Below are 12,955 nucleotides of genomic sequence, written 5' to 3'. Positions count from 1 at the left end.
CCGTTTAGGAGTCAGTGTGTTGCCTTTGGGTTTTCAGCTGCTCTCAAGCCACAATAATGGCTTTAATGTGGCTTCTGCTCCAGCACACAAAGATCAATATGAAGATTTTACAACACGATTAAAATCAGATTTCATTCTGTTGTTCTTCCAGGAGGTGAGGGCTTTCCTAATGACTGCTGAGTTAATATACAAGCACTGATTTTATCATGACTGGACCCGTGAAGAGTTCACCGTCATCTGTGTTTAAAAAGCTCTGAAGAGTTCACATCTACTGAAACATAGTGAGGCAGAGCGTCAGCTGCAGCCTGTATTATCCTGTGACCCAACATCTGTGTTAAAACGCCATCTAGTGCTGTTTTCATGTATTACAACTAAATATACTGCAGGGATTTTTATAACCTGCAGCTTTGACTTCCTAAATTCTTAATTTTAGATCTTTTATGAGGTCCAAAACACTAAATCACGTTCTATGGCATGCATAACTCATTATTAGAATAAAAGCATGTCAAAGGTATGACAGCTGAATGCAATGTGCGACTCAAAGGCCCTTACATATTCCTAAACAGCACTGCAGCTTGAATAGTTTATTTATGTAAGGGATAATGTATCATTAGCAGGTAGTTATGGGAAATAGAACCCTGGCAGGGTGAGACAAAACCCTGACGCGAAGCTAACGTTTTAGCCACATTGTTTTGATGCTAACGGAAGCTAACTGTTTTACCTCACCTTAAGGTCTATGGTGTCAACAAGCAGAGGCAAAATGTTCCAGAACTCTTTCCTGCGGATTGATTTGACATGACGTGTGATCAGTTTGCCTCTGGTGTTGCTCATGTTAGAGAAAGTTAATAACTGTTGTCAAGGGGTTTTGATCAATCAGAATCAAGCATCTTACACAGCCAGAAGATCAGGAAGAAAGCCGGGTAATATGAGTGTTTAATTTGCAGTTATCAAAATAAAAATACAAAAATGAAATGTCTATACTTTTGATTGACCGGTTTCATGCAATACACTTCCCACCATTGTTAAAATAACAACAATTATATGATCAAATCTTTTTTTAAAGAGTGAAAGAAAAACTAACATTTGGTGTTTTGTGAGAGAACAAACTCTTCAACACAGAACAGAAACTACTGAAGTCATCATTTGTGAAGTTATTTTATGAAGTTGGAGTCAACACTTCCTGACATATTTACAGCATTACATCGTATTAACAAGCAAAATTAATCATTTCAGTTTTTAAAGGATTCAAGGTTTTTTATTGTCATACCAACAGAAGGTGACGCATGAGGTGAAAAGAAATGTTTTTTCTCAGGTCCTGTTTAAAAGCCACAATAAGACAAGCAGGAGCATTTAGACTGCAAGTAGCAGCTTACATAAACAATATATAAATAGAAAATATAAATATTGTGCATATATGAGGATAATAGACTGATTTGAGTTTGGTATGTGAATAGTCCAGTCGTCAATTATTTTAAATATTTTTTTATATTTTTAGGATTTTACATCTTTCTTTGGGGAGGAAAGACAGCGGAGAGCAGGAAACTTGGAGAGAGTGGGGGAAAGGGGGCCACAGGCTGGAATCGAACCTAGACCAAGCCCAAGCCCAGTTCTAAAGCCATCTAGTGGAAAATGTGTCTGATGAGCAATAAAAAAGGGTCAAAGTAAAATAATCACAGCTTCATTTATTTACAAAAATATATAAATACAACTCTGTGTTTAAAATTCTGTACAATTAAAAAGTTAAGAAATAAAAGCCTGAGCATCACAGCAGACACGACAAACACAAATGTGCATTTTCACTGAGTAAAAACTCTAAATGTAGTGTCACTCCAGATATTCTTGTGAAGGGTATGTACACAAATCTAAAACACACCTGAAAAGATCTTGTGAAGATATAAAAAGGGTTCCTGTTGGTCAGAGCACAGAGCGGTACGTACACGCAAACATGAGCCACACTGCACACGCATTCTCAGGATAGACAAACACCCGGACCCGAACCGCAAGCCGCACATGATCTCCACGACAACACACAATCTCCTCACAGAACGGAGACCTGCGTGAACGACAGTAAAAAGACAGAATTGGTTTTAGTAGACTAATTTAAAGAACCGAATCAGACGTACGTACAGACAAACTGTAAAGAGGGGTGGTCAGAGGAAAGGTGTGATGATTATTAAGTGGGGGAGACTTCTGCACATTATTTAGACTGCCTTAAAAACCATGTAGAGAGTGTTAGAGAGACAGTGTTTTTCAATTTTCTAACTACTTTCTTTTTCTTTACCTTAATTAAAAAGTATGCATCCTTAAAAATGTGTGATAGACTGAGTGCATGTTAATGAATGTGTCAAATCATGTCTCATTTTCTTGCAAAGTCTAAACTAAATCTCATTAGAGGTTGGTTTGTAGTTCTGCCATGAGTTTTATTTATTGCACAAGCTTAACACGAAAAAAATGACACACAATGGTCTCCAGGACACTCAAAAAAATCACGATCCTGCCAACATTAAGTTTTATACCACTTCCCCCATCTCACCTGAGGCACGTTGCGAACGCCCTGCGTGCATTGTGGTGCAGGAAGTGGATGGGGAAGCCCTTGAAGGTGTGTCCGTCCGGCACCGCCCTCCTCACGGCATCCTGGAACTCCTCATTGCCGCAGGAGACACCGGTGCAGCGCTCCAACTCGTAGGCTGACAGCGATGAGGACAGCAGGTAGGAGAGATGGTCGTCCCACACCGTCCCCAGCTCCAGGTCCTAAAGACGAGAGTCATCGGTCAATCGTCTGTCATCAATGTTAGTGTAAACATTCAACTTTTGGTACTACTCTGCAAACACTGATGGATGATTTTTACTGATTTATTTCTGAGAAACTATAAAATTAAATAAAATGATGTACTGATAACTCCTGTTTCATCACTTCAGAATAAAATAAAGTTCCAACACAAGTTAAATGACTAAACTCTGATGTCAGGGGGAAAATATGTTCTATTTATAATTTTTTCCAAGATTAAAGTTAAATCAACCGTTGATAACATCGCCTCTGTTCTGGTTTTCCAGCTGGTTCTCAATGAAGGGGACAAGCCAACCAGCATCCCCTGTGGTTAATACACTTTAAGGGCTCATAGCAAGTCTAGCACTGTCTTACCTTCCTCTGCTCTGACACCAGGAAGCGCATCTCGAGCTCCAGCCGGTTGCTGGCAGCAGCGGCATCCAGAGATGGGGCACAGAGTGGAGGCAGAGGGGGCAGAGAGGTGGTGGAACCTGGAGCGCAGACAGACTTCAGAGCGTCTATGCTCATTGCTTTCCAGCGAGACTGATTCTGAGGGAAGACAGGAAGAGGAAAGATGGTACTTTGATCCGGGCTAAAAGTGTCTTTTTACAAAGTAGAACTAGTGTAGAGATTCTGATATATGGAACTCCAGCCATCACAATCCCCTCCTGAAATGTGGTGTTTGCTCACTGCTCTCTGATCTAAGTTTCCTCTGCCTGACTTTTCTAATGTACCTTTCCATTAAACTCTCTTTGCAGAGTTCATTACACAGTGTAACTAAAGATTTGCATGTTGAAACTTTTCACCAAACCCAGATATGAACTGCTAAAACTAAAGCTGCATTTGAAAAAACTGTCATCATCATTTATCACTTTAAAACATGAGTTAAATTTATTTTATTGGGGTAAAATTTCTAACTCCATCACTTTTGTGTTAGTGGTGATTGTGCACACTGTGAGGGTGCTCTGCTCTTACCTGGAAGTCAAACACACAGAGCGCCACAGAGTCTGATGACTGGCAGTTTGCCAGGAAGGTCTGGTGGTTAAAGACACAGCCCACAGTCCGGTAGGGGGAGGAGGGTTTGGGCTGGGGGGCCAAAGGTGGTGCATCAGGGTCTATGGCCTGGTGCAAGTATCTGACCATAAATAAGGAACAGTGAGGCAAATAAGTGTCTTTACAAACCTGAAAATAAAACAGTTAGAATAATATATGTTCACGCCTTGTTGGAGGGAAAAGGTACAGAATAAAACATGTTCGCTCAAAGTTCTGATACGAGGTTAGAGAAAGTGATCTAGGTCAACAGGCAGGTATGCATTCACAAACCTGAATAGATCTTTTCTTATACTGACAAGAGAATAAAGATAGAAACTACGCTTCTAAACTTCAGAAAATAATTGATCTACTGAATCTGGGAGCTGAATCATCGCCAGAATGCAATCAACTGTTCCTTGGCCATGGCAGCAACATTTCATGGCAATGCTTTCCTGGAGTTCTCAGATAACCAGCTTTCAAAGATTACAAACCAATTTTGGCAAAAACAAAAAGCTAAATGACTTCAAATCAGCTCTAAGACAGTGTTTGTTTACACCCAAACACTTAAAGTGTTACATTTCAGAGGAGTTAAACTTCCTCACAGTTCCTGCAGCAACTAATGTAGGAAGGATCAGGAAAAGCATCTACATGAAATAACTTCAGACCTGTGTGCTGTCAGACTTTCCCAGAAAGTGATGCTCCCATCGGTCCCGCGGGTCAGGACCCAGGTGTGTGCAGTCCCCTTGTTTTTAGTTCCCACACACACGTACGCATCCAGACCAAAGCCCAGCAGGAGGCTGCACAGCAGGGTTGCGTGGTCCTCACAGTCCCCCTGTGAAAGATTGACAGTGATGAGTATCCCACAAGACAAACATCATGTTGTGTTCCGAGTTCAATTAAGTTTTATTTTAATCATAAAACTCTGTTATATTTCTGCATCAGATACACCTCTTTAAAGCTGCAGAGATGTTACTACTTCTATTAACCCTCAGTTGACTTTAAAAGACTCTGCAGCATCTGTTGATGTTCCCAGGATCAGCTGATGTAAGTGAAAGCTCCAAAAGCCAGAACAAAAGAAAAATATTCACATTTCTGAGCAATAAAATATTTTAGATGTAATTTAAAAATACTTTAAAACCACACCACTGTCTGATGTTTTTAAATACTAATATTTGTCTTTAAAGATCATCTCTTTTCCTGAATATCAAAACTTCTAAGACAAATATTTTCTTAAATATTATGACTTAAATGTCATATTATAGATTTAGCACACAGTTCAATAACTGTGTATACAACAAAAAAAAACTTTCAGCTATATAAAAAAATATATATTTTAAATATAAATTAAAAAAATAATGAAAATGTTACCTTGAAAACAGGAATTTATACTGTATATATACATAATAAATATAAAAATATAAAAAATGTGGCTTAAAAATATATATAAATATTTATATATATATAATTTATAATAAATAAAAAATAATGTAAATGTCATCTAAAAAAATGTGGAAAAAATACATATACTGTCCAGAAACATTACACTTTTTTTTGGTGAAAAATGTCAACCAACTTTCAAACTTAACTTATTTTGTCTTCATTCTTTTCCACCGAAATATTTTTTTAAAAGTTCTCATACTTTACAACTTAATTGAAAAAAAAGAAAATCCAACTTTTATCCTGAACTATCCCAATAATTTTTTCAAAGGTTTACAGGTATTTTCTCAAACTACATAGCTGTTGTTCTGGATTCTTTCAGTATCTTTTTACTCAAACACTGTCTCATACACAGTAAAAAAAAACACATTCAGGATTTAAATTGCGGGAGCCTATCTAATGTTTGACAGCCAGTTTTTCTACCTTCTCTCTCTCCTGAAGTCTCTTCCAAAATGAGAAAGAACAGTTATGAAATATTCTCAAGTTAAACACAGTTAAGGTGCGTTGAATTATTTTGCACAAATTCATTATTCACTCTGCGACTGCACAGAGTTTAACCATGATGTATATTGAGGCAGATCTGAGCTGTTTAAATCAGTCTGTCTCTAACCCTGCTGCTGGTCTAATTCATCATGCCACTCCAACAGTCTGTTTAAACAGGCATACAATATCCTGTTCTCACACACACAAAAAGCCTGCTGGAGAGGAAATAAGCTCTGTAGTCCTCAAATTGTCCATGACAGTAAGCAACTCTTATTTCACTTGTACAACTTTTCCAGTAAAGAGGCCCGGGTGGAGCAGGCGACTGGTGCTGCTGCTGAGCGCTGGCTCAGGCTTCAGGCGAGTCAGAATGATAGATGTTCCCCAGAAGTGCTAATATGGACGGCAGCATCGGAACAGGCTGGGGACTGATGAGGCTAAATTAATTTTCCCTGGAATGAAACTCATAAATCACTGCTGACAAGGGCCACTTTGTGAGAGTTGTGTTGTGTCTGTCTTGCCAGCCGCTCACAGAGGAGAGGCAGGGAACATTTATCCTGTGGTGGTCTGGGAAATTCCCCACTATCTGGTGGAGAGATGAAAATGCATCAGTCAGCCGACTCTGATCAAATCCCTCTTTCTCAGAAACCGCACTGTGAGCTGTGCTCAGAAAGGGAGCTAACGTAAACACAACTAAACCAAGTTTTCATGATGCTGTCTTACTGAAGGAACAAAACTGAACAACAGATGTTATATCAACTCAAAACATGCATCACTGTCAGAGGGGCCGGTCTGAGTTCATCAGAGGAATGTTCTTTTCAGAAAAATACATTTTTGCAGATTGTGTTCTGAGAAGAACGTCTCCCTACAAATGAGGTTAATGATCAACAGGTCAGTAACATGACTGGGTTTAAAAAGAGAACTCCAAAGAGGCTCTCCGAAGTCAAGATCAGAAGAGGTTCGCGGCTCTGTGAGAGACTGCATGAGCAAACAGTTCAACAGTTTCAGAATAATGCTCCTCTGCATAAAACTGCAAAGAATGAGTGGATTTCTTCAATCTACGGTACATAATACCATTAAAAGATTCAGGGAATCTGGAGAAATCCCTTTACAAAAGGCGCAGAAACAAATACTGGATGGATGTGATCTTTAGGCCCTCAGGCAGCACTGCATTGAAAACAGACATGACTTAGCAGTGGTCATGATCCAGAAAAACAGGCGACTTCTCTGGACATGAGACGATCTGATGCTAAGTGGAAAACTGCCCTGTGGTCTGTTTTGACATTCTCTTTGGAAATCCTGGACGCTGCTTTCTCTGATCTACAGCAGAGTTCAAAGCCAGCATCCCTGATGGTATGGGGATCATAAGAGTCCATGGTATGGGTAGCTTCCACATATGTGAAGGCTCCATTAATGCTTAACAATATATACAGGTTTAGGAGCAACATATGCTGACATCCAGACAATGAAGTCTTCAGGAAGACCTTGCATATTTCAGCCAAACCACATTCTGCACGTATTATAACAGCATGGCTCTGTAGTAGAAGAGTCTGGGTGCTTAACTGACCTGCCTGCTGTCCTAACCCTTTGAAAACATTTGGAGCAAAATTTGTAATGCAGACCCCGAACCGTGGAGCAGCTGAAATCCTCTATCAGGCAAGAATTAGACATTTCACTTAAAACTCCAGAAACTAGTCTCCTCAGTTCACAGACGTTTACACAGTGTTGTTAAAAGAAGCTGTTTGTATCTTTAGCTGTTAGCCTTGGTAGCTGGTAATAAGTGGGATAATGTGTAGTGAGTGGGTGGCTTCACGTGGGAGTCTTGTCTCACCCTGTTAGAATTCCAGTTTCCTGTAACCACCTACTCACTGTATACCTTACTTAGCAACATGACTGATAGACGCATGACTTGTTTTGTTTTGTTTTGACAGGGAAGGATGAATGGAGCACACAACCTGACAGGAATTCTGGTTTGACCAGCTATAAATCTGCCATTGTCTCCCTCTCTGGCAGTAAGAATCAAGCAGTACAGTAAGTGCATTGTCATCTGAAAAATGAGTCAATCTCTAATGTGTCCGCCAAGAAGTCAGCCAGTTCTCCTTACCTTCCCTCTACACAGGAAAGCCATTAATGTGCACCACTGCTCCTGCTTGTTTCCTCCCCCCACCACCGGGGCCCTCTCGTGGGCCATCAGGCTGACAAAGCGTGCTGCCTGTCGAGGGCTCTCCAGCAGCCGGCCCGCCCGAAGGACACGAACGTAGGAACACACCGGCCTGTTGATGCCATTCTCATCCTGCAGAGGAACACACAGAGGACATGTTAGTCTCTGCAGTCAGTCCACTTAAAGTAACACAAGAAGTATCATATACATACATGTTAACAAACCTGTGCAAAGATCTTGACCATTTTGGATTGGTGTGATGGATGTATCTCCAGAAACTCTCTCCACCACTGTTTGGCATAAACTAAAAATAGCCTCTCCTTCTCTGCGGTCTTCTGCCTCTCCAGTGATTGCTGAACGAGAGACAAACAGTGACGTCACATATCGAACACAGAGCTTTGATGTTGCTTTCATCAATGTTGCATTTGTATTATCTCTGATTGACTCTGAACAGCATTAATGGAATTCTGTTGTAATGACTCACTGTTAGCCAAAGGCGTTCCTCCATTCATTTCTAAAGAAGTAGATGAATAAAGAGAGGGATGAACAGACAGAGAGATAAAGAGACTTCAGTGTGCTGACCTGTGTGCTGATGATGTCACTGTTTAGAGTCTCTGTGAGAGGAGGGTAGAGCTCCAGACTGACAGTCAAAACACCAGCTGGGACTTTAGATTCACTCCCTGATGACACACGCACGAACAAACACACGTTAGTAAAAGCTGAGGAAGTGACAGGCATTTAAAAAATATATGAAGTGTCCGTTTCAGTTTCAGTAGTGAATAAATACAGCTGTATTTATTCAGTGTTTGAAATGTCAGTATGGGCTTTATGTTTACGTTATTATAACGTTGCTTCACTACCAATCAGCTGCTCAATTATGTCACCTTTTCATAATAACGAATGTGAGACACATGATTCACTGAACACTTCCTCACCGACTCCCATCAGCTCCACAGCAAAGCAGGTCTTCCCGCTAAATGAGCTAAGGATGGTTCTCCAGTCCAGGAAGTAGGACGATACCAGCGTTGTCTCACTGGAGGTGTTTGTCTTGACAAGCACCAAGTGAACCGGGTCACACATAGACAGCATGCTTGTTGAATCAGCCATTGTGCTGCACTTTCCTGCACGGCAAAGAGTACAGATTAACAAGCCGTAGTTCTGATTGGCTGATATGAACTGTGCTCACGGACACAGACAGTACATACCTACACCCTCTCTGTGGATCTCTAAGAGGAAGCCTTCTTTCAGGTCTGGTTCACAGGCACAGGGAACTGGCTTAGAGTGAAACCTCTGGTTGCGGAAGTGCAGGTAGAGTGTAAATGTAGAGCACACCTGCCCAGGTAAAGGCTCTGGCTCCTGGAGGTGCTCCAAAAAGGCTTTGCCACCTAACACTTGGAGATAGAGGTATCGCCTGGATGGGTCGATGTTGGCTGAAAGGATGAGAGAATATCTTCACTTCACTGATCAAATATTCAACTCAACTCATTTTTATTGATGTAGCACCTTTCTTACATTCAAGCATGCAGCCCAAAGTGCTTCACAAAAGAAAAGAGATAGAATACAAAAGCAATACGTAAAGGTAAAAAGGAAAGTGATATAAAATACTTAAGAAAATAAAATATGACAATCAAATCAATAAAATAAAAATCAGATAAATACCAGAAAAATAAAACAATATAAAAATAGAATATAAGAAGATAAAATAAAATGAAATAAATAAAAATGATGCTTAAACAATGGTCATAGTAGTTCTAATAATTCAAAAGAACAACTTTGATGAAAGAAAACAGGCCAAACAAATAAGCAGCTCACTGTTTCCCAGCTGAGGAACATTCTTCTCAACAGGCTGACCAGCAGGTCTTGGTTGGGATCCGTTTTCTGCGTCTGTATGTTTGCCAATGCTGAAGTGTAGGTCCTTCATCACATCATCAATGATGCCCCTGCGCTGTAGTGCATTCAGGAAATCTGCCTCAGAGAGAGGACGGTGTGTTGGGCCTTGGTCATCCTTCACAGTCTCTGCAAGCACCTCTCGGATTTTCCCGTGGATATCCATCTGACAACCAGAGAAGGGTCAGAGGTCAACAAAGCAATTTGACATATCTGAGGGTCCTTATACTGAAGGAAATTTACAAAATGCAATGCTAATTAACAACCACTCTTGTTTTTCTCTTAATTTATAACACAGCAAATAATGAAAACAGAAAAACGTATGCTAGGAGGACAACTTCTATGTAAAGATGTGAACAGTGTTAATAGCTTTCTGTTGTGCAGAGTATTGCATTTAATACATGTATTTTCTCTTGGAAGATAGTACACACAAAAACACCTGAGTGTGTGCATTAAATCCTTTTATTATAATGGCCATATTCCCTATACATAAATGTAAATTCACAGGTAAAAAAAAAACAATAATATAACAGGATAAATTAATATTAGAAATATTACAATAATAAGGGTATTTTTTCCAAATAATTTAAAGCCAGCTTTAATATATTTTATTATTTATATATATAATATTAAAAAAATACATTGAATTAACATTGTAATGCAATCCCTGCACACACCACTTTACCAGCAATATTATAGTAAACAATTGCCCTTTTGATACCATTCTGATCTCACAGCATGCTCAATATTTCTCAGTTCATGAAGAACTTAAACTTTGAGATGAAGCATTGAAGACACATAGTTTAAAGTTGTGCAGGATGCTCACCCTGATCAGATGATCCTGAATGATCTGCTTCAGCTCGGAAGCTCTCTCTGGAGGCAGAGACATCACAGTTGATGAGTCGTTGCTCTGCTAGCTAGCTGCTACGTTACTAAAATGATGCTAACAGGAGGTTTTAATAACTGTTGTTGTCTTTCCGAGCGAGATTTGTTCCATGTTTGTCGACTACAGAAAGAAACGAGTATGTCTGACAGCACAGAAATGACCACAACTATTAGTTTAAACTGTGGCGGAAAAGTAAGCGGGAACTCGTCTTTACTAATGCCTGAAAACGCTATTCACTACAATCGATGATGTTCGAGAAAATAAGTTATAATATATATGTTAACATTAATTACAATGTTGTTTGAAAGTTTAATCAAAGTAGCCCTTTGTTTTATCTTAAAATAATTCCGGAAGATGAAATATTTACAATTTATAATCGGGGAATTGTAATGGCTGCCTAGTGACGTCACGATCTGCGACTGCCTTTACAGGACCGTTTTGTAGTTCAATTGTAGTTCTCTGTGTTTCTCTATTTTTTACAGTCTATGGTTTCTCCCTATGCTATTTATACAGCCTATGGTTTCTCCATGCTCGGAAGTTAAATTTGTGTCGTTTTACTTTGAAATTGCTGACAGTCGTGAGACAAAGAATTTATATGAAGTCTATGGTTCGGACTTACTCCATAATCGTGATCTCACGTACAATAATTGAATACATAATTAATTAATAACGTACATTCTATTCTATTCTAACTCCTAATTTTGTAGTTTGTATATTTTCAGGAGTGTAGTGCGTATGAAAGGGGCTTGTGAAATGTACTTAGACATGCATCTAATTCAATTCAAGACCCACATTAAAGTTAGTTTTGAGTTATAAAATTAAAGACTACATTTTTGCACATATGAATGGTCTGGAAAAATAGAGTTAAAATCTTATATTCTGACTAAAAGGTCCTGTGATTTAACAAGAAAACAAGTCATACCATTATGATTTAGTGTCATGTTACATGAAGGGTCATTAAATTAGCACCACATGGATTCTTAAGGTTGAATGATAGCATTTAAACAGCATATCTACTCTGACTTTGGTGATTTGATGTAAACTGCATCACACCAGAAAACAGAGCTGAAGGGGAATCAAGTGAAAAAATGAAAAGAGAAGAGAAGTCTTTCAACCCTTCCATGTTCTCTTGAGATGCTTTCTGTTCCTCCTGCTTTAACACAGACTACTCCTCCCCAAAGGTCTCAGAACAATCACCATCACATGACAATATTGTATCACAACTAGTGGTGAACAGTAACTGAGTAAATTTACTTGAGTACATTTTTTGAGTATCTGTACTTGAGTATTATTTTTTAGGGAAACTTATTACTTTTACTCCACTACATTCAGAAGACCATTATTGTACTTTTGACTCCACTACATTTTTATCAGTGCTCTAGTTACTCACTACTTTTACTTTGAAGTCAGCTCATGAATTTCCTTCTCTTTTCTGAAATCTGATCCCAAAGACAGTAAAATGTGTTTGTGTAGTTCTGTTTGTTTCAGTGGTTTAGCCGTATCTGTATATCGTGCGTCTCCACAGTTGAATGTGAAGCAAACACAGAGCAAATTTCACTCAGATCAGGCTGTTCATTTAGAGGTGGTAATGATGGCTATAATTCTCCACCTGAGCACCCATGGTCATATCTTTAGCCTGTGTTAGAGGTTTTTGAAATGAAGAATGAAACGTGTCATTTGAAATGTTCTCCCTGTTTCCCACTCTGTCCAAACATACAAAAATTCACTGTCCAACCTGAGAAAGCGTTTTGAGCTATGTAACATTTGATTCATTCCAGATGAACATTTGAAACTAAGTTGTCTGTGCTTGGAGTAACTTAGTTTCTGTTTTTATTCCATGGTATAGTTTTGAGAGATTTCAAGTAATGGTTTCTAAATAAACATAATGTAACAGAATGTACTCCTATGTATTCTTGACTGCACTTGTGTATTGTAAAAATACGTTTTGAGATTTTTGAAGACGTACTTTGAATACTTGAAAGAAAGTTCTTCAAGACTTTAACTCAAGTAATAATTTGACTGAACAACTTTCACTTGTATTGGAGTATTATTTGACCAGGAGTATCTATACTTTGACTTAAGTAATGAAGACGTGTACTTTGTCCACCAATGATCACAACACATCATTCACTACAAAGGACAGTATTATTATTTCTGTTTCAGTGTGAGCTTTTTGAGCAGTGATAATGTGACATCACACACAAAGCTTTTTCATGTTGGGTTATAAATTGGGAGAACGTGCAAGATTAATCCCACAAATGATAACTACAGGGTGCTCACATACAACTTATTGTATGTTATAAGT

At 38.9% G+C, this 12,955-nt stretch overlaps 1 protein-coding gene across 1 annotated transcript; it reads right to left on the bottom strand.

The window, feature by feature from the left end:
* Positions 1-1,662: 1,662 nt before the first annotated feature.
* cep76 (centrosomal protein 76) lies at positions 1,663-10,884 on the bottom strand. Its single transcript, XM_034698689.1, has 12 exons — positions 10,591-10,884; positions 9,690-9,930; positions 9,083-9,307; positions 8,813-8,998; positions 8,460-8,557; positions 8,102-8,230; positions 7,821-8,009; positions 4,465-4,631; positions 3,743-3,902; positions 3,143-3,316; positions 2,534-2,751; positions 1,663-2,053 (listed from the first exon to the last, which is right to left on the bottom strand). Exons 1-12 carry the CDS (start codon positions 10,651-10,653, stop codon positions 1,915-1,917), a joined length of 1,989 nt encoding a protein of 662 aa, XP_034554580.1. The 5' UTR covers positions 10,654-10,884; the 3' UTR covers positions 1,663-1,914.
* Positions 10,885-12,955: the final 2,071 nt, after the last annotated feature.

Source organism: Notolabrus celidotus, chromosome 12 (genome assembly GCF_009762535.1).
Source record: "Notolabrus celidotus isolate fNotCel1 chromosome 12, fNotCel1.pri, whole genome shotgun sequence".
Classification (NCBI taxonomy): Eukaryota; Metazoa; Chordata; class Actinopteri; order Labriformes; family Labridae; genus Notolabrus; species Notolabrus celidotus.
The sequence above is the reverse complement of the archived record's forward strand: the minus strand, read 5'-3'. Positions and strand labels throughout refer to the sequence as shown.